The sequence below is a fragment of the Calonectris borealis genome, chromosome 10 (genome assembly GCF_964195595.1).
Source record: "Calonectris borealis chromosome 10, bCalBor7.hap1.2, whole genome shotgun sequence".
In the NCBI taxonomy this organism is placed as follows: domain Eukaryota; kingdom Metazoa; phylum Chordata; class Aves; order Procellariiformes; family Procellariidae; genus Calonectris; species Calonectris borealis.
Window position 1 is genome coordinate 1559372 of NC_134321.1, and position 22380 is coordinate 1581751.

The following is a 22380-nucleotide window of genomic DNA, read 5'->3' on the forward strand; positions in this document are numbered from 1 at the left end:
CCTCAGATCATTCATCTCAAACTTTGCTCCTGGCTGTAATTAACACCACTTACTTCAAGGAAAGAAATCAAAAATCTCCCCATATTCACCTTCCTGTTTATAAGATGATTTATACTGGAAGGAAAAATATCCTTGGCACAAATGCCCAAGCTTGACCATGGAATACCATCTGTGTTCCTACCTTTAAATCTCTCAGGTCCTATTGGCTATGTGTGGGTTTTGTTGCGTTTGTTAATAAAAATGTTTATTAGTAGATCGCAGCAGGGAACGCCTCCCCGGGCTGCCCAACGAGAACGTGAAGCTCACGCAAACCCCTCTTCCCAGGCAGCGCACATTTCAAAAGGATATTTTTTCAGTTCTTCCCTAAATCCATTCTAAATATGGATTTGGAGCTCCAACTTTGGCTCCTGGTTAAATCTCAGATTTACACACAGCTAGGGCACGAGCAGTAAGACCTCCTGGTGAGTACATTAGCAAGGTTTATGAAGGGGAAATAACGTCAGGTTGCTGTAGCGTTACCTGCGGTAAGCGATCTGCTCTGGTGCCTCTGGGCTGGTTGCAGGTGAATGTTTGTTAATGAAACTAATAAAATTAGAGTAAAACATATAGAGGCAAGGAAATTTTGCCGATATACATACACTGCAATGAAGAGAAAAATACGTGAAAGCCCTTTGTACTGTATGAAAGAGAGGGCTGGTATTACAACCATCATTGCCACGCTTGGGAAGCGTAGGTGGATAAATGATAAGCAGACAAAGAGATAAAATTCTCCCATCCACATTCTCAGGATGTTCCGTCTCCTCTGAAGTCTCACTAGCGGAATAAAGGTTGGAGCAACTGCTCTGTCTAAACCACCTAGTCCTGGCTCTGCAAGCGGACCTGGCCCTTTAGCTGTCCTCTCCCTTCTCTTGAGCGTGCAGCTAAGCTGGGTTCAGAGTACCAGAATTTCATCCCGTTAGGTTTTGCCAAGTACAGGAAACAATATAAATAAAGAGGAAAAATGATGTGTTGTGCTAACAAACTTCTGGGGTTTCAACAGGCATATTTAGTCAGAGACAAGCTCAGGTTTTTACCCAGCTATTTCTCCCATAGGAAATCAGTCTTCTGGAAGGTATCCTAAAATAGCAGCAGCGATTTCTATCTTTGCACAGTAGTAGCCTATTTGCCTTGGCTAAAACATGATGTTTTCAAATAGATACTAAATAAACATGGTCTTCTGCCACAAACTCTAGCGAAACCATAAAAAAAGTCTTGATCTGCATTGAATGAAAAAAATATATAAAGTGAAATTAAATGAAAAAAAGCCACAGGGGTAAATATGCTACTGAAGAAGCAGTCTCAGCTCACCGTTGAAGTTAACGCTGCGTATGTACTTGAGCAGCTTTTTGCCTCCCGCGTGCTCCATCTCGGGGCAGACCCCCGGGTAGTCGGCACAGAGGTCCTTGTTCATGTGGTGGAGCGCGTGCGCCATGGCGTACACGGCATCGATCACGAACTGGACCTTCCCCTCCTGCTCATAGTGGGAGTCTTTGCCAATTCTCTCCTGTCCTGCATGTCAAAAACAAACACACACACACGTACACACACACAGAAGGACCGTAAGGAACAGTATTTTCCTGATATCGAATACAAATGAACCCTCTCAGAGCACATTTAGAGAACTGCATGTTTTAGTCAATACAATAAAACATCCTGAGTTAAGGTTTTACTAATTAAACCAAAATCAAACCTTCTTTCTTGATAGTAGAATCATCAATATTTCTTATTGCAAATTATTCTACCGTAATCCAGAGAAACAAATCCTACCATAATCACAAACTTGAAACTCTAACCTACAGGGACCATCTTAGAGAGAGAAAACACCAGACTCCGTATGCTCCCAAAGTATGTCTTTGAAAGAAGAAAGCATTTAAAATAAAGCACAGCTGGTATTTTAAAGTCTGATGTTTTGTTCTGCTGCAAATCCCAGTCTCTAATTGAAAGACAGAGCCAGATTGAGGGAAGAAAGCATCACTTCAGAAGCAACCGCAGGGGCGCTCCAGAGAATTGAGCGAACACGGCTGCTATTAACGCCAGCTCGGGAAGCGCAGTATGTTTGCGTTAACTACGCACCCCCCTTCTCCCCAACTGCAGAGACTGAAACGTCCTTCAGAATCCACTGATTGCCTTTAAAATATTTTAGCAGGCGAGGACTTAAGGAATCCAGGCGCTTAATGTCATCCCAATTGCAACGGGGGGAAAGCAGCGCTTTGAAAGTCATTCCTTGATCGCCGCAGCACCCAGCGTGTTAGAAGCTACAAACCCTCTGCCTCAGAGATCCCCTCATCCGACAGGCCAAGGCATAAGAAGTCTCAGAGAAGGGAGGCACTTTGCAGACGGAAAATCGGAACACAGAAATTAAACCACAAGGAACCAAAAGAACGCAATAGCAGCGACAAAGAAGGTGAATCTAAATATTTTTTGTGGTAGGCTCGTGCCTTAACCATTCTCTCCCTCTCAGGCTTGAGATGAATATGTAACCTGGGAACGTGACTGTAAAACCAGGCAATAAGGCGGCCTTCTTGCTTTTATGGTTGCGTGAACTGAAAACTGGGGGCCTCTGCAATTAAGCAGCAAACCAAACAGTATTTTCAGAGCTTAAAGCAAGGCACAACAGGTTAAGAATCAGGAATCTTTGATTTTTTTTTTTTTTTTCTGAAATTGTCCACTAACTTCTTGCTTTACCTTGGCCAAGGAACAGGTGCATGATTCAATCTGTCCAGCTGCAAAATGTGTGATTATACTTACCTATCTCACTAGGGTTTCATGAAACGTAATTACTGCTTGTGAAGTGTTCTGAGCTGCATCGATGAAAGCAGCAGAAGTGCAATCTGTTATTTTCCAAGGGTGGCAACACCACATCCCACTTGCTTCACCTGCAGCATCACACTTCTTTCTAACTTCACATCAGTCTTGATCACCTTCCTGCAGTACCTGCAGGTCTGGGTCCAAGAAACCAGCCCTCGGAGTCACCTCTTGCAAATATTTTAGAGACCTTCAATCAAAGTAAATGCTCAGTTGGAGGACAGAAGTGGGGAACATTCCTTTGTTAACATCCTTAATTAGAAATAGGCATGAGTGAATTTAAATTGGTTGATACCAATGAGGAAAGGAAATCAAGTTGTTAATGACTGCGAGAACTAATGATTTTTAACAGAGGCAAGAAGCCATTTTCCTGTTGCTGCTCCGCTAACATGTTTGCATCTCTCCCTCCTGCGCTAATGAACGGCAGCTTTATTGGCCCCGGACCCTCTTGTCCAGAGCCAGCCTGAGCCTCCTCCCTCCACGGCAGCACTGGGCTTGCAGAAGAGCAAGGGAGCAGCCCAGGTCTTCTCCAACCTGACTTCCCTCGGGCTACTGTCTATCAGGCTGAATCATTTTCTAGCCAGCTTATAAGCAAAGGTTTTAAAGTGTTTTTTTGGCTCATAAAAGAAAGGCACAGTGGAGCTGCAGTCCCCTCCCGCAAGTCACACTCTGCAAAGAGATCCAGACAGTTTGCAATAAATTCTGCTCATACGTCTCACCCCTTCTCCTACCCTCAAGGTGGCTTCATCTAGAAAGTTTACACAGTCCTGGTGCTGGCAGCTCTTTCTATAAATACATATACATCATGCTCTCTCTCTCTCAATAAATGTATATATTACATACAAATATTTAAACATTAAATGTATGCTTAAAGTATAATTGTTAAACATATTATAATTAATATATTTATATAAATATATGATTTATTTATAAATATGTATAAATGTATATATACGCTTTTGTGTACATAAGCAGTGTGTATATATATACACACACACACGTGGTATACAGCCCAACAATATGGCTCCCAATCCAACAGTGAGGGTGTCGTTAACACCCAATGACTTCAATTAACTTGTTACAAGTCAACAAGGTCTAGGAAAAATCCCACTTTATGTGTTTTCTGCACCATAGCAGCATATTTTCTATATTCGATTCATTGAAAGATTAGACACCCAAAAGAGGAACTGACCTACATCACCAAATACCCATCAGTCCCAAACAATTCTTTTTCTTCTTTGAGAGGGGAGGTGGTGGACCAGAACTACAAATAAGCATAGAGATCACCACCTTCTTACAGAAATTCTACAAGCACAAAGAATGTCTAAGTACCTCCACAAGTGATTGCTTGAAGATAAGCTAAGATAGAACCCCCCTATATGAGCATATTTAATTATCTACACTTTTCCCCCTCTTTTGTTTCTCTCCGTAATTACCAAACTGCACATTGACATCTGATCCACTCAACCTATGAATTATGTTTGAGAAACCCTCTACGAAAGCCCCTCAATTTTAAATCTCAACTACACTGGAAACATCAAAATCCTGCAAATAATTCAGCAGGGTGAGAGCTTCCAGACTGTGAAGATCTACGTACTGTCCTTTTCATTATTTCACTCCCCTCTCATTGATTACAGACCTTATTACATTTCCAGGCCCTGACAAGGAAAATGCTTTTAAGTGGTTTCAGCTCAGCTACATAACCAAATTAGCAATGCAACAGAAATGCATGCCAAGGGAAGTGAATCTGGGATTGAAATGCTGCACACAAACAATACTGATTAGGCATATTAAGTTCCAGAAGCACGGTTGGGCAAATGCACAGCAGAAAGAAAACCTTTAGTGAAGGTATCTGTGAAAGGAACCTGAGCAAAATCCACTTAAAAAAACCAAGAGCAATGTTAACAGTGTCCAAGTATGAAAATAATAAAGACTTGAAAAACTTAATATAATTTCCAGTGACAAGAAAGCTTTCCTCTACTGAAAGCAGCCATTTAGTTGAGTATTAAAGATGGAGAATTTGTGTGCAGTAAAGTCCAGGTATGGAGTCAAATGTAACTACCCGCCCAGAAAACATGCATGAATTTATACAATTAAAACAAGAGTATGCTTTCTCTCATATAAACATAGCTTGAGTTACCTTTTAAAGAGACTATTGCAATTAGAACTAGCAAAGAACCTGCAGAGCAATTGCCATATTTTACATGTCAAATAGTCTTCAGACTTCAACACTAAAAATAAAATAAAAAATATCCAGATTAATGGACCTGACTGAACAGAGCGTTCCCTCTAGATTACATCAAACTACCATCGTAGTAACCCAGTGAGCAGCAAATCAGGCCCAAAGTCCATTTTCAGGCAGGGGTAAACCTAAGTGATGGGCACAATTTTAATTCCAACTTCAACAACAGTGTAGCAAATATTTTGCCCTCTTAGGTTTAGCTGAAGAAGCCAAGCAGAAAGTTTTACCACATGCTTCAGGAATAGCTCCTGTATATACAGGTGTATACAAATTCAATTATTAATTATTCCTGGAAGAGAAGGAAGCCCACAGAAGTCATCAGGTTCTCACAGATAAAAGCAGCAATACTAGAGCTGCGTGCACCCCCTGGCCGAGGGGCAGCCCAGCCCGGCCATGTTAGGACATCGTGGGGGTCTCAGGGGAGCGAAGCTTGGTGCAAGAGAAAGAAGCAGCAGGTGAACTCAGGTGTTGGGTGCAGCAAGAACCCATGCAACCCTCCATGCTGTCATAAGACACCAAAAAGCACAGAAGGTAAACATAAACCCCATTTGCACTGTGGTGTGCCAATCTCCTGTTCTTCCCACATGCCCCTGTTCTTTACAGGTTGCTTCTTTTTTTCTTTAACTTGGTGATCTTCAGGAGTCATACAATAACAGTATTTTCTTCAGCAATGAAGCAGCTGACACCCGAGACACATGCATACAAAGGGATTTCAAGAGAATGCACTTTTGTACCATGGATTTGAAATGGAGTACCTTGGGATGTCAGGAGCAGGATGAAACACAAAAGCAATTTATTGACACGAGCATTTTTTGCTTCCAAAAAATCTATTTGAAGGTGATGACAAATAATTTAACTTCACTTCCTACTTGAGTCTCAAGTGCTCATCATCATGATTCCTAAGAGACTGAGCAGCTAGGTCTCTTGCTTCAGGCAAATCTACACAAGAGAAAAATACTGCAACTTAGAGAGGAAAAAAAAGGCCCAAATCCAGAGCAGTGAGAATACAGAGAGAAAGAAGTCCTCTTGTACACTCTCTTTCAGATGACATGGAAATGAAATGCAAGTTTAAGAACTCCTGGTCACACTTTTTGCATCTCCGTAAAGGCGATGCTTAACACCTCCTTGTATGGAAAAGGAGCTGACAACATCATTTTTCACATTACATTTTCTCAACATCTCTCCTTCAGCTGATTTTTCTGGACTCATCATTGATCATCACATAATGTAGGGGATATGTTGTGATGTATAACTAGTGTTGCAAGGACAACTTTTATGGCATATAATTCAGACAGACAGACATCAAAATCCCACTTCACTGGTGCTTACATTAGATGAATTCAGACATTGGTTCAGTTTCTGAAGGATTAAACACATTTTCAAAGGAACTTACATAATAGTACTGCTGAGAACTCGGTGACAGTCATCATTAACAAGAGATTTAATTTCAAGATTGCAGAATGCTCACAGTATCAAACAAGCAGCTATTATTTGTACAAGTTAGAATTCAGCAGCTGGTTAAGTGCTGACAGAAAAATATATACTCTTCATCCATCTCCAGCATATTTAGCATCATTAGAAACCTGATGCCTGTGAGCAAAGAAACATCCATGATGCAGGAGCTACAATTATTAGTCTATAACTGTGTAAGTGCCCATATATGCTATTTCATAATGACACTGAAGCTTCCTCCAGCTACACACAGTGCAGAGAGCTCAGCCTGTGCAGCTGCAACGGCTGTACTCATGGCACTCCAGAAACATGCGCAAGAGCCAAAGCAAATGGATCCATCTTTAATAGACAAGTACATGCGTCCAGGGCTCTCCAAAATAAGATCAGAGCTATTACTCCTTGGATATTCACTCATGGTATAGACCCTACTGTACACACAGGAGGTGTAAAGTCTGAAGGCTTCTCCAAATACGCTCTTTATTTGAAAGTAGCCGAGTACTAGAGCTTGAGAAAAACTAACAATATGCTAGAGTAAATATTGTAATTTAAACAAGCAGAGTATGACAATCAGACCGCTTTGCAATATAATCCATGTATTGTCATTTTACAAAGAAATACAAGATCCAATAATGCAGTTATGTAGTTACAGTCATCTATCCAGCCCATCCTAATTCAGAAGATCTCATTATAGACAAAAGCCTTTATCTCAAGACCATCAAGCCAATCCCCATGGATTTTCTTGGGGAAAACAGATGAACTTTCAAGTTTCTGCTGCTAACCACATAAGAACATCCTTCTGTGCTAGGATAAAATTTCAGCTTAAACATCATCTCCTCCAGGCTACGGTGAGCTGGCAGAGTCAGGGCAGCAGCACAGCCCAGGAAGGGCAGAGCACCCACCTCCCTAATGCTGGGGCATGCCATTTCTGCCTTATTTCTGAGGAAACCTCTCCCTAATCTTCTCTGCAACCTTCAGCCTCCTGCAACTCTGATGAAGAGAGAGAACTTCATATTGCACAACAAATTTGGAAATCAGACCAATTGTTCTATGCCAATAACAAGCAGGGAAGCCTTTTTAACTAGAAATGCTTTTTTTCTTAAGTTGGTATACACTTGACCCACGGTCAGACATCTGCAACAGTAGATATACAGAGACAAACAGAGATACAGCTGTACTGCGTGACTCCAGTAACACCACCAAAACCCACAGAAAGCAGATGTGGTCAGCTTCAACCATGTCTAATCAGCTAATACTCTCTAATCAGACTTTGGAAACCAGGCTCTCACAATGTCTTACAACATATTCCTCATCTAGGAGAGCAAAAAAACCTCCTGTACTGTAACTGGTCTTCACTCATAATTATTGAAGTAAAAACCAAAAGGAGCATAGTGCAGCAGAAAGTCCTATTGAAAATTTGGTATTCCAATACCAGAAATAACAATATTACCTGGTAAGGATCATCATAATAATAATTCAGCAGTTTACAGAAAGCCTTGATGCAATGAGTTTTGTGACGCTACATCCACTTCCATCTGTCAGACAATGATTTTTTTCTCAATTACACTGATTCAACCCACCGTAACAGTTTCTGTTCTCAGGTGTGTATGTGTATCTAAGGGAAGAGATTTTAGGTTAGAAAACTGACCTAATTTTCTTACCTGAGATGTTTCCTGAGCATTCAACATTCCTATTAAAACATATGTAATAAGTCTCATTTATATTCCAATGCTGAAGTACTACAATCATTAAAAAAATCGGCACCAGGTTAGCCAACACTGATGTAAATCACAGACACTTTACAGCTTTATATTGTTAATGTGCAAATGAAGAAAGCTTCCTGTAGCAATAATTGCCAGTGAAGCCAGTGATCAAGCAAATGTATAGAAGAAGCACTTTTTAAAGACTAGAAGGCCTAAATTGGAGCTATCTTTATATTTGAGCACTTGGGTAAAAATGCAGCTTGCAAATAGAGGAATAGGTATGTATAGCAAGAAGACAGTCATTGAAACGTGGGGTTTGCAATCTAGAAATATAAGCAATTCTAAGAAATGTATTTCTGAAAGATAATAAGAGTCTAGAAATCCATAAAACTGGTTTGCCTTAAGAATAAACTCTTCAAGGTTAGTTTAATGGTGGTTGAACCAACCATTGCAGGGTTCTTTTAGGAATTTCAGGTATATATATTTTGAAGTACTACGATGCTAAATGAGATGAACTTTTTGAAATGAAAGCAGAGAAGTCATTAAGCTACAATGCATACTTGGACAATTTGATAGTATATGGAAAATATTTTTTTAGAAAGAGTTGCACATAGCCAGTCAACTTGCAAGCTAGTGCATAACATGGTTCGTTTGCTCCTAAACTTGTGCACATAACATTTTTCAGAAAAAAAAGCCAACTTTTCTTTCTCATGGATGTTAGCATTGATACGTTTAGGCAGTCTGAAGATCATTGAAGTATTTACAAAATGCCATCTAGTAAAAGAACAGAGAACTGAAACCCTGGGTTTCAAATTGAAGTCAAACATTGGCTAACCATGCATCCTCACGTAAGTCTTGGTGTCTCTGAGCTATGGCTATAGCTATATTGGCCCAAAGAAGTTAGAGGGGTCACCCAAAGATGAGCTGGACTTAGTAAAAAGCAGTTTATTGGAGAGCATATTCTTTCATTCATGAGATAAATCTTGGATTTTTTTTTTCCCCTTGAACATTGCAATTTGAGAGGGAGCCTATAACCAAGATCACGGACAACTTGAAAGACGGTCACCATCAGAAAGAAAGAAAAAGCAGAAGCTGTCAATGGAAACATGTTACAAAAATACAGATCAGCCACTCCCTAGCAAGGAAACATTATGTGGTTGTCGCAGGAAAGAAGGGAGGAAGAGGCAGGCCATACCAGCAAAGCAGGAAAACAACTATCTAGACCACTTATTTACCTGCATCAGAGCACGGGATGTAATTGAGAAGATAAATTTCCCATCCTGGTCTGCCCTTTAACCTTATTCGTAGCTTGCAGGGCAAGCAAAAGAAGATAAATTTTAGTCTTTACCCTTTCTGCACTGAAATATTATATACCTTCACACACATGCATTAACACACATTTCATGCCTTGAAGCCTGGAGGAGAAAATGCAGAAAGCAATCTCTGTAACAAGAGCTAACCAAAAGCTTTTTTGCTCCTGCCTATGTCATCAATCACACACCACAAAATCCTGGGCAAAAATCCACCCGGAGTCACAGGCATGTAAATCCTGCTGGGTCCAGTGGCAGCTGAGAAAGGGTATCCGAGCTGAGTATTTGTCCTAAAGCAAATTATTTTACAATTTGTATACAGGATTCATGACAGCCAGCCTTATGTTAAGTATTTCTGTATGTCAGCACCTTGACTAACCACTGCTTAGGACTAGACTACAGTTTAGGACTACTGCCTAGGCAGGACTTCTTATACATGACGAGAGTGGGCATTAACAAGAGGACTTGGTCTGGTAGAAAGATCTAATATCATTGGCCAAGATTTGGAAAAAAACAAAAACCCAAAAAAACTGCTTTTTTTTTTTTGGAAACTTGTTCTGTAGAAAAAAAAAATAGTAAGAGGGACAGCCACAAAGCCTGGACCTCCACAGTCTTAGCTGCTCAACCACAGAGCTTACAAGTCAGTCAACTTGTCTTTGCGTTATGCACAGAGGTAATAAGGTTCCCCCACCCTTCTGAAGCACAGCCGCAGAAAAAATTCAGCTTGATGCACAGAAAATTGACGATAACTAAAGGGAGCTGACGGCACCGCTCAGCCCCTGTGTAGCTCTGGAAAGGCGTTTCAAGGAACGCTCATGTTGAGCACACCCGCAACAAGAGAGAAGGTTTTTGAAGCTGCAGGTTCTTGGACAAAAGAAAAATGTACTGTGGATGGTTTGGACCCTCCTAAACCTGCTTTTTCTCAGGAATTCTTGATATTTGCTGTAGCACCCAGATGCAGCGATACCCACAAGCCTTACCGCGAATAGGAAGCGGATGCCGAGAAGAGCTGGGAGCAGCCGACGGTGCAGCCCTGCTGCTGCTGCTGCCTGCGAACACCGGGCAGCTTTCTGACGGAGCTTCGGTTTCGCCCTTGCATCGTTTGTATAAACCTGCCATCCCGAACCTTGAGCAGTGCCGGAGTTGGAGCACCTTCTGCACTCACAGCCCTCAACACCATCGGTGGGAATCAGTCTAAATTTAGCCCCTCTCCCTGACATGATTTATACGGCACTGTGAACACTTAAGGTTTTCTGACACCCTCAAGTCCAACAGATATTCATTCTAATGAATACCATAAAGCTGTTCTCATAAAAAGTGAATCACGCACACCGCGGCTCCTGGCATTTGTTTAAAGAAATGCTTTAGATATTGGCCATCTGCCATGAAGTTGCTTGAAACATCTCAGACAATTTATTTTTTCCTGAGATGAGGAATTTTGATAGCATTTTGAAAAGTATTTTTCTTTCCATAGTAAATTGTACTTTGCTAATCTATTAAGGCACTAGATCACTTTTTGTAGTCAAATTATAAATAATATTCTGATATCCGCAGGCTATGCTATTTGCTACATCTTTTGTTTCTCATTATTTTTCTTTCCCTAACATATGGCTTCATAGTACAAGCCATCTTGACTCCTGGTGAAAAAAAGACAGGATATTGCTATTAGCTTCCTTATCCTCACACACAAAAAAAACCCCAAATCCCAGCTACTGGTATCATTTTAAACCAAACCACAGATAATTAAGTGATTTGCCAAAATTATCTGGGCTGTCTTCCCCCACCCCTCCTTTTCCATCATCATGAAACACAGTACAGTGCCACATTTGGGGTGACCTGCCAGATCCTGGCTATCCAGACTTGGGCTTCCAGCAATTTTGGATACATGATACATTTCTCAGACACCATTTTTTTCGAGAAAACCCAGACCAAGCATAGCTCTCGGCACTCTGTATTCCTTCTTCCCCTTCAAAGGGTAAATCCCCTCCTACAAAAAGCAGTTACAGGAAATTCTGACAGAGGTGTGGCACACGCCGCACAACTTTATTGTAAAGTATAAACATACAGGATAACTATTCCTTTGCTACTTTAACTTCTTCCTTTACTAAATAGAAATCGGACCTTCTCCTCCCTCCCTAAACAACAGTTGTATCCAAAGCAGGCTGAGATGCAAGGCAGGACATTCACTGATCTCGTACCAAGTCTCTGATGCACATCTGTCGTGGTTTAACCCCAGCCAGCGACTCACCCCACCCAGCCGCTCGCTCACTCCCCCGGTGGGATGGGGGAGAGAATCGGAAGAGTAGAAGTGAGAAAACTCATGGGCTCAGATAAGAACAGTTTTATAATTGAAATAAAATAAAATAGTAATAACAATAATTAAAAAATATACAAAGCAGATGATGCACGATGCAATAGCTCACCACCTGCCGACCGGCACCCAGCCAGTCCCCGAGCAGCGGCCCCCCGCCCAGCTTTCCCCCGGTTTATATACTGAGCATGACGTCATATGGTGTGGAATATCCCGTTGGCCGGTTTGGGTCAGCTGCCCCGGCTGTGCCCCCTCCCAGCTTCTTGTGCACCTCCAGCCTCTACCCAGTCGGTAGAGCAGGAGAAGCTGAAAAGTCCTCGATTCAGTGTAAGCACTGCTTAGCAATAATTAGAACATCAGTGTGTTATCAACATTATTCTCATACTAAATCCAAAACACAGCACTTCAGGAAGAAAATTAACTCTATCCCAGCCGAAACCAGGACAACATCAGAGCACAAGGCACTCTCCCCAGCTTTAGAAGTGAGTGTGTGTGTGTATATGCACACACGAATTACTGCCTTTTTTATTTTTATTATTTTTAGCCAAGACATCTCTGTCCTTCGCTGACTTTTAATCCTACTCTGTAACATTTTCAGATGAGATAAAATCAGTCCTTAGAATAGCCTTTCCTGATAGATGCTCCTCACATTTTAAAAGGGATTTGGCCTCTCTGAGCCACCAACTCTTTGCCCAGTAAAATCCTGCTGATGGGGCAAGCCCCCTCACAGCATCATCCCCCCACCATACCCCTCCAGCCTTCCGCAGGGACCCGACAAAGGCCAGGGCTCAGAGATGCCCCGGGACGGGGGGTTTAGGAGTTCCCTCCCCGTGTAGCGTGGCACGTGAATTTGCTCAGAGCAAGGCTGCATGAGATGCTCCTCAGGGAGCAGTGGGAGGGTTCAGAGTCCTGAGACTGCTCCTGCCTACGCACTGCCCCGGAAGGTGAATCTGGGTGCCTCTGAGGCATTTTCTCTTGTTCCAATTTAAATTCTAAACACAACTGTCCCTCTTGTACGAACCCTTTTGCTGCATTTCTGTCACTTCATCTTGCAGGGAGCTTTCTCCCAGCATTTTCTCTAGAGCAAGTCATTGTCTGATCCATCATCTGGGCTGTACCTTCAGACTGATTACACTTGTAGATAATTAGAAAAGCTCTCCGAGTAATCTACATTCTGATAAATGACATCCAAGGTGACATCACCCGTATATCACTTCATTAAGTCTCCTTGAGTGTAAAGCCCTCTGAATGAAAAGCTATGTTTAATAAGTGAAAACAGTCAAGTGTTGCAATTTCCTCTTCAGGTAGTGTTACCCGCCAAGGAGGCAGGTCGTTAAAAAAGCAGGTATAGCGGATGCCTGTGCATTCAAAGTGCTTGCACTTCTCTGTGGCGTACACCTCCTCCTGCCGCAGGTGAGCGCCGGTGGAACCGGGAGCACCCGCGGGCGACCAGGCTGATGCTTGTGTTAGCAGAGCGACCTGCAGGCACGCTGCGCTGTCTGCAGGGGCTGGTACAGTGCAGCCCTACTGAACATGTGATTTCAGTAATCACTTTGAAACTTATGAACGACCTGGTCCATGGTCCATGACAATACATACACAAAAACTTGTTTTATCACCTGTTAATTCTAACTCCCTAAATCTCACAGCACTGGCAGTATTAGTACAACGTGGGTTTGTACAGGGAAATATCTTCAGCTGAGCTCACAATCAAAGCCCAGACCCTATCTCTGCATGTAACGGGATGTGGGCAGAGCATTCGGCGTGGCTCCCTTTGCAGAATCACAGCTATGAACTGCAGTACTATTCTCTTCTGCAAAGACAGTCGTTTTCTTCTGTTAAGCCTTTTCTATAAAAGCACATTTTTACCGTAATGCATGGTACTGCAAACTACTTTTTTCCAAAATATTCCTACATTAACCTGATGTGGCCTGTTATGACTGAAGTGAATCTCTCCAATATTCTTAAATGTAAACAGCAAGAAGTATAACAGTGAACTGTCTAAACCCAATGCTTGTGACTGTCACGCCGTTTCAGCGATTACATTAGATTCCCCCTATAGGTTGATGAAGTGTCCTCAAAAGAAAACCACAGCGTCCCTCAGCAACGCCAGGGCCGGGCAAGCACAGAAGGCAGCACCCGACTGAAGTTACACCACTTATCGCGTGAGGAACCGATCCTTCTCTTCTCTGGGGAAAAGCCAGGGACTCGGCTGTCTCTGCCGTATGCGTACGTACCGCTTTGAAATGGCCTGCCTCCCAGCAGAAGTTATCTGCACAACAGTACAGGTGTCCTTGGCAGCAGTACCACTTAGCAGCACTGGATCATGCCCTGAACCACGCCAAAATAAGTCCATCGCTAGAAACAGCATTATTAATTACAGCGGTGTGTGTATTTAATCCTATCTAGAAAGAAGGTAGAGTGGGCTAAACATATTTTCATTTTGTCATTCTACATCTTAACCATCCCAATCAGGGAAAATTTTCCACGCTTAAATAAATGACAATAATGTAGAAGTTCTGCATGTAGAAATATTTCAGAAAGTTGTGATGTGAAAAGGTAAGCTGCCCACAGGGTGCCTTCTTGGAGCAGCTTTTCTTCTCGATCGCAGTCTGTGGCCACGAGCACTGAGCTGCTCCCTGCTACGTGCAAGCATCTCCATTTGGAGCATGAGCCTCCCACACCTCACGCCAGTGCTCAGGAGCACGATTGCTGTCAGAAACCGATGGCCTGTAGCCTAGTACCTTGCTGCATTACAAATTACCAATCAAATTTTAAAATAATGATGATTCATAATTCATAATATTATTACATCAGTGGGACATTATGACTCTCCTACTAGCAATATAATTCAAAGCTAATGCTTTTTCTGATGCACAATTTACTTCAGTTTGTAGAAGAGGGAAGGAAGATGGCAGGCACGTCATTTGGTACCATATCGAGCTATAATGTGGTATTTCGGTTCGATAGGGTAAGTTAGCCATCGAAAATAAATGTTTCTGCTGAATCTACGGCAAGGGGAGGCAGCACACCATTTTTACATTCGCATCAGAAAGCACAGGCTGTGAGCAATTGTAGTAAAATAATGGCGTAAACAATAAGGGTGATAAGATACTTTTAGAAATTATCCCAAAGATCTTTTAGCAATTTTTAGTCAAATTCCAGCCTTTGGAGGATATTCCAAATGCCAAATTTAACAGCAATGTATTCCCAGCAGTCACTGCACTGTTTCTATGCACAACACTCCCACTCCCATCCACGAATTGAAACCAAAAGCAGATGATATGAAATATGGAAAGTTTTCATCAATTTTCAATCAAAGTAAAACATATCCTCCTATGAATTAATTTCCTTTGATCAAAATTCAAGGCAATTATTCAACATAACACATTTAAACTGCTGCTGTGAAAAATTAAAAGGAGAGGGAAGGAAAGGCAACGGGAGGCAAGGGCAGGGCGGACGCCAGGCGGCGTTATGGGCTTTGCCATCTGTGCCACAGGAGGTACCTTCTGGCCGAAGCTTCCCCGCTGCATTTTAAGCCCCGAGCAAATGCCCCAGCCCCACACTGCGGACGTTCACGCCACAAACACAGGCTCACCAGGGACCTGGCAGTCTGAGGGCAGACTCCTTACTTTTGAGTTTTAGAAGTATTTTTTCCAGACAGGTACCCTCAATCTAATACCTTAATTGAGCAGAAGATCATTAAACTGGCAATGCTGCTATTGTCCCTGCGCAGGGACAATGCTACCCTATCTGGCAGCACTTGCTCAGGCCCGCGTCTGACTGACTCCGAGAACACGCGTCTCGCCCATCATTTCCTTTCAAAATAAACTCGTCAAGTTTAATGAACTGTGTCACCCCGCATCATGACGGTGGTTGTGCTGAGAAGTGCCTAACTCAGTTCAAAACGAAATCACCCCCACCGTTTCCTGGGCACCTCTGTAACTGAAAATAATTCCTTGAATCTCCATGTGATCGGAAACAGGAGTTCCTGGAAAATATGATTTTTCAAGTGGTGGGCAGAACCTCACAAACGGAAAAGAGGAGTGAATCTGTCAGCCACCAGAAAATAACAGAGGTCAAACAAGACGCTACTAAAGGGCAGGGGCCTCAGCCACAAACGCAGCCAGTGTGTTTTCTGTGTTACTGAGCTGCGGCTGCAAAAGTTTAACCAACCCTGATTTCTTAAACAACATTAGTGAGAACAAAAATCTGACCAACAATTTTGTGCTACCTAAGATGAAAACATTTCACTCCGTGCTAATACTTTCCTACAGGTGCATTCCCCTGAAAAGTGGAATTCAAACGCACACGGTCAGCGTGCGGCCGTGGGCAGACGGTGCTTTGACGGAGCAGGTGGCCAATTTGCGACGTGCAGATGGGTGACAAGGCACAAGTTGTGGAAATATTCTCCACCCAAAACAAACTAACAAAAGACCCCCAAGCCACCCTGCACTCAAACAAAAGTACTTCTGGGGCCACGGAAAATACTGATTTTGCTGCTGGATGGACAGCCAGAAAAAGGAAGAAATAATGTATTTTTTGACTCTTTCCATCTGCTCCTCTTGTCCTGCAAGGCTGATGCTGCTGTTCCATTTTCGCTACAGCCTACAAAAATTCAATTTATTTTTTCAATCTGTCTCCAGCCAAGCTTCCTTACATCAGCTGTGCAGTCATTCCACTGCAGCCCACGGCCAGCAGCACGAGGAGCGTGAAGTGAATGAAGTTACCTGTGCATTTTCGGTCTGTGTCTTCCTTCTTTGACCCACTGATGGTTAACTTGCAGTTGAAGTTCTCCTCCCAGTACTCCGCAAACCACACGTTCCTTCTGTTGTTCTCCAGGGTGCGGGAGGTAAAATAGGCATCGAACCCTGGAGAAGGAGAGAGGTAGAAAGCTGAAGTCTAGCTCATACTGCACGGGAAGTACTGCAGCCTGGAAAACAAATACTTTGTTTATGTCTTCTTCAATATCCAGCACACGTTCACACCTCTACCCACACGAGAGGCCCGCGGAAAGAAAGGAAGTCCATTGCACGTTTTATCTCATCAGCTGCATCTTGCAAGTAAATTACCCTGCTACTAACTGTGAGGTTCAAAGCTAGGTAAGATACATGTAAAACAGAGGTTAATATAAAAAAGAGTTATAAGCAAAAAGCATGGATTAGATACATACCAATAAAGAATGGAAATAAATTATACGGTGCAGCTGATATTAGGCTGAGCTCAATACAACTAATTTTGTAATTAACCTCTCCAGACCTCCAGAGAAGGCAGTTTCATCTGACTAAACTGGCCATTATCAGCGCACCTTATTGTTTTCGTAGCATGTATTTTTCCCTTAATTTCCTTTCACAAAGGTACAGATAAACCCAGAGAGCAAAACTTCTAAGAGGTAACTGTGAATCCCGGCGATTTACCAGGCGCTTGGATTAGGCATCCCGAAGGGGGGGAGGTTTCCTTCCTTAGACCCGTGAGATTCAGTCTGTTCCTGAAGCCACGTCGCCCCAAACAGCTTGCAGCGCTGCACGAGGAAAACTGAGAGACAACTCCGGTATTACAATAATGGGGAAAAAATGATAATTTTTTAACAGCCCAGTTGAAGTTCAGTAAAGATCTCCGAAGCCCCTGGGTCTTCTTTTTTTCAAAACACATAGTCCTCTGTATTCCCCGAAAGAAACCACATAACAGCTATTGAAGAGTTGTGTAGCAGTGACTAGTTCATAGTTTTCATGTGGCTCTTCACCGTATTATATGTCTCTGTAGCACCTCACCAACTTGCCAGAAAAGAAACATATCTTGGTTTGGCTTTATTTTTTTTGCAGAAATGTATATCACTGTATATCTACATGTGTATATATGTGTGTATATACATATATATATATATGTATGTATAGCAATTAAAGAAAAAGTATATCTAAAGGTTTACAAACCAGGAGGGCAAGTAAAAAGAATTAAAACTGTACTACAAAATTATACAGTTTATTAAAGTCTGATAACAAATTAGACCTGCCACAGTGTAAGGATTTTCTCTATCAAATTTTCAAATTCTATAGTTTAAAACTGAGCCAAATATCCTTTAACACCTCAGACAATATCCCTTCAAAGATCATGCTCATTTTAATGGATTTTTCTCACAATACAATACAGAACTTTGAAACAAATACTTACTTTCCCAATAAGCAATGGTAACTTCAGACCAAAAGGAACATCACAGTACTAACTGCCCTGCGCACTACTGCTTCACTTCGCTGTATTTAAGCAGTCTTCTCTCCGTTATTCTCTTTCAAAGTTGAGATAACTCCTTAGAGCCTAAGGAAACCTTTGTGCATACAAATAATTGCGAATCAATAGGCAGATATCCTGAGTACTAGTACGACGGCAGAAATCTGACCTTTGTTAGGCAAGGACTAAAGCTCCCACGAGAGCACGGTGTGAGAAGAGACTCGAGCCAGCAGCCGGCGCGGCCGGGGTAAAGCTGCTCCTGACAGACGCCCGAGCGCAGGGACGAGCGGAGGTCACCACCCTCCCACAACATTTTTATTTTATTACTATCCCAGAATACTTTTGGTTTTGCTTGGCAAACAGAAGATTTGCATGAGGACAAATATATTGGTGCACATCTACGCGCTCATACGTGAAGTCTTTTGTCTTTTTTTCTTTTTGTAGCCGACAGAAGCTGTGTTCTCTCATCTGCTCAGAAGGAAGAGTACATGGAGTGACGCAGCCAAGTATTCTTGGCATAGAACATGGAAAAGGCTTATCACCTCTGCACCAGAGGTGCCACAAAACAGGCATTGTTCCACCCCTTCAGCCAGGTTACAGGCTCCTGGCAGCTGAAATCCCTGCTCAGTTTTACAGGCTTTCCCAATTCTGACAGGTCCTGTGAAGGAAGGGGGCTGTGCCCATTCTCTTCAGAGAGTTGGATCAGTCTTACAACAAGCATACTCGAACAGCAGGATGTTCTCCACTGTTACTAGGGCCGAGTGGTTTTCCTATGTCTTTCTAGATACCTGTCTTTAGCCTGCAATGAGCAACATCAGAGCTTTTGCTTACGGAGACAGTTTAGATTCAGCATTTTTCATATAACCTTCCAGAACTGCAATCCCAGTTCAAGTTCAGGTTACAAAAGAGTTTTTTCCTTTTACTAAGAAGGTTGTTGAGATATTCAAACTATGCAAATCTGAAACCTAGATAAAGCAGAACAATTGTAAAGAGGACTTGAAAAATGCTGGTTGCACACTGAGAGGCTCGGAAGTAAATTATCTGGCATCTGAAAAGTGCAAATCCATTGAAGATGCAAATCCCAGAATATCTATTTTGTCCCTTTACTTGGCTTTACAGCCTGTACTAGCATTGCACAGAAGCAGCAAGCTCTTATAGATACTAAACCATCTCTCTATATTGCATGATCACATGGTTCCTTTTGATTTTGCAGTTAGAAATGACAGTAAATACATATTCCATTGAAAGCGAGAAAAAAGTTCCTTGCACCATAGCCAACAATTTCTCTAACTGAAATAGGTGGGTAGATTGACTCAATCTGGCACTCCACACAATGAAATTGAGTCAGAGGAAAAACATATGGCATCGTTAAATTAGCATAGCAATCCATCCACTACGGGATAAAAATAGACAGCATGTAAACAGATGTTTTCAAATAAGAAAGAAGATTAGGAGTGGGGTCAATCTGTCTCCTTGTATTAGCTTTGTGCACTATTGACCCAACTATAATACATATTTTGCAGCTTGAAATGAAAACTTTCCAGAATAAAACTGCACGAAGCTGCAGGAAAAGAGCCGACCTGTGATGGCAGAGACCCCCCATCCCCTCCTGCTGTGTTTATGCTAAGGCAGGGACTTAACCTGGGTTTCCCATGTTTTAGGGAAATCATTTAGTAAAACTCTCCTGCCGCAGCTGTTCTGCTTAATTAACGACAGATTAGTGACTTATGTTTCTGTGCACAGTCTCTAGAAAAGGACAGCATTGGAGAAATCATAGAATCACAGAATCATTAAGGTTGGAAAAGACCTCTAAGATCATCGAGTTCAACCGTCAACCCAACACCCCATGCCCACTACACCATGTCCCTAAGCGCCTCATCTACACGTCTTGTAAATACCCCAGGGATGGGGACTCCACCACTTCCCTGGGCAGCCTGTTCCAAGGCCTGACCGCTCTTTCAGTAAAGAAATTTCTCCTAATGTTCAATCTAAACCTCCCTTGGCGCAACTTGAGGCCATTTCCTCTCGTAATTTCTGAACTTCTGCGCTGAAATTTCCTAAGGAAAATATTCATGTGGATGGGTCAGAAGAAAATTTAGAAAATACTCTTAGATTTTCAGATACATACCAGCTAAATTTGTTTTCCTGTAAACCCATGTGTATTAGTTTTACTCACAATTAAAAGAGCATTTCCAAGGGGATATTCAGTCATAAGATCTGCAATATATATATGCCTCAGAAAGAGAAACAGCATACGTTACCAATATGCCAAACTAACTGACCTCTGGGAAAAGTGCTCTATAACTTAATAAGATAAAAATCAATAAATCTTGATAAAACTGTAATAGAATTCCATAAGAATTACTCTAAACCTTTACAGATAATAACAAATAGTAACATTTTCATTGATTTTTTTTAATGATCCCTCTGCATTCTCAAGAAGGAATATAGATCCCTATTAAAGAGTGTACATTTTTTATCATTATTTGCTATTGATCAAGACAAGCAGGCAAGTGACTGACTGACAGAGGGATGGAGTAAAGTAGCAGGCCAAATTTCTATTAATTCCTTACTGGGGAGCAGTACTGTGCACCCGCTGGCTGTTCTGGCTGCATTGCAGGTCACAGGACCCTGCTCCCACCCAGCCAAAATCCTGGAGAAGACCTCCAGAGGCACCACCTTTGCCGATTGCCCGCCTTCCCTACGTACGTCGGACAAGGAAGGTCCCCACAGCCGGGGCCGCGTACGAGGGAAAAGCCCTACACTGCTCCACAGGAGCAAGGCCAGGAGCGAGCTCACAGGCACCGTTTTTTCTTTGATAAATATTTACAAGTTTTACACAAAGTGCTGGCCCACGTGCACAGCTGGGGTACGACACACCAGAGGAGAAAACCTGGGGTGTTTCATATCGTCTGGTGTAAACCATGCACCTCCGCTGAATTAACAAACTGAGCCGGTTCACAGGAGATGAGATTTTCATCCAATTTAAAGATTAGTAAAGAATGCTCAGTGGAATCTCACTGCTCCGAGAATGGGTTTTTTTCTGGTTTTTCCCTATATCATTCCTGAGAACACTGTAGAGAAGTTGTTATGATTGTCTGAAAAACACCGGCTGAACTGAATACTCACCACACTGGTTGCTCTGTGATTTGAGCCAACAAATCACCACCATTTCATTTTTTTCCCACCATTATTTTCAGAAAGGTTGCTAGATGTACTTTAAAGAAATTTTAAAAAAACAGAAACCTAGAGGAAAAATGTATTTTTCAATTAAGAGAAAATAGGATCAATTTAAAGATCTATTACTATTTTTAAACTTCATAATAGATGCCTGGCTAATATGTAAAGCAAACCCCAAATATTCAATTCTCTGCAAATGCTGATCATTTGCTCGTGTGGCGATACTGCTACCATGCAACCAACCTTGTCAGCGGACTTTGGGAAATCCCACGATGAGTTTCATGATTTAAATTCCTATTAAAGAACAGTTGGTACAGTGAAGTAGTTACACATCTTCAGTATTATTGTATTTTGAACATAAGGCTATGATGGATCTATGCAAAGATTAGTGCCATGCAAATATTGTGAGATAATGCGTAAGGATTTATGTCACACGAGTTGATTGAATAGCCGTGACTGAGGCAGTTCTTCGTCTGGCACGAGGCACGAGTGCAGCAGACGAGCACAAGCACTTGCCCAGGAGCACGGTGGTGCAAAACGCCACAAAGCGCAGTCGGGCAAAAGGTTTACAAGCCCCTGGGCAGTGGCGTGTGGTGATGGGCAGCTCCTTTTCCAAAGGGGCGAACGAAAAATGGTCCGCGAATAGGAGCTTCTGCACCACTCATTCCACTGTTGATCACACGTGACAAAAATACGTGGTTGCACACTGCAAAATACGGTGCGTCGCCATTGCAGGGTAGTGCAGAGTGAAGGAACTCCTGAAGTCACAGGAGGATTAACACTAGCAACATTAGGTAACTTTTCACCATATTCAGACTGACCTGTAATTTGTTAACTCTTGGAAAAAGCCAATGCTTGTGATTGCCTCAAAAAAAATTACAAAATATACATTCTGTCTTAAATCTCTTATCAGTTACAACTATTTCTACGCTTCCCACGTACCACAAAGCTGTCCTGCAAACACAACCCATCCTATCAAAATCAGTGGGTTTGAGTCAGAGGGACATCTAAAATGCACATCTAATTTTAGATCCTTTTTTCATTTAATATGATTCAAAAACATTAAAAGTTGAAAAACAGGCAAATGCGTTTTCTATAACAACAACAGACTTAAGCCTG

General features: G+C 42.1%; 1 protein-coding gene across 1 annotated transcript in view; it reads right to left on the reverse strand.

The window, feature by feature from the left end:
- GRM7 (glutamate metabotropic receptor 7) overlaps positions 1–22380 on the reverse strand; it is a 283321-nt gene that overhangs the window by 75005 nt on the left and 185936 nt on the right. The window contains exons 5-6 of the mRNA XM_075158579.1: positions 16590–16730; positions 1348–1548 (exon numbers count right to left, since the gene is read on the reverse strand). Of these exons, the coding sequence (XP_075014680.1) occupies positions 1348–1548; positions 16590–16730 (342 nt within the window). The remainder of the gene's footprint in view (positions 1–1347; positions 1549–16589; positions 16731–22380) is intronic.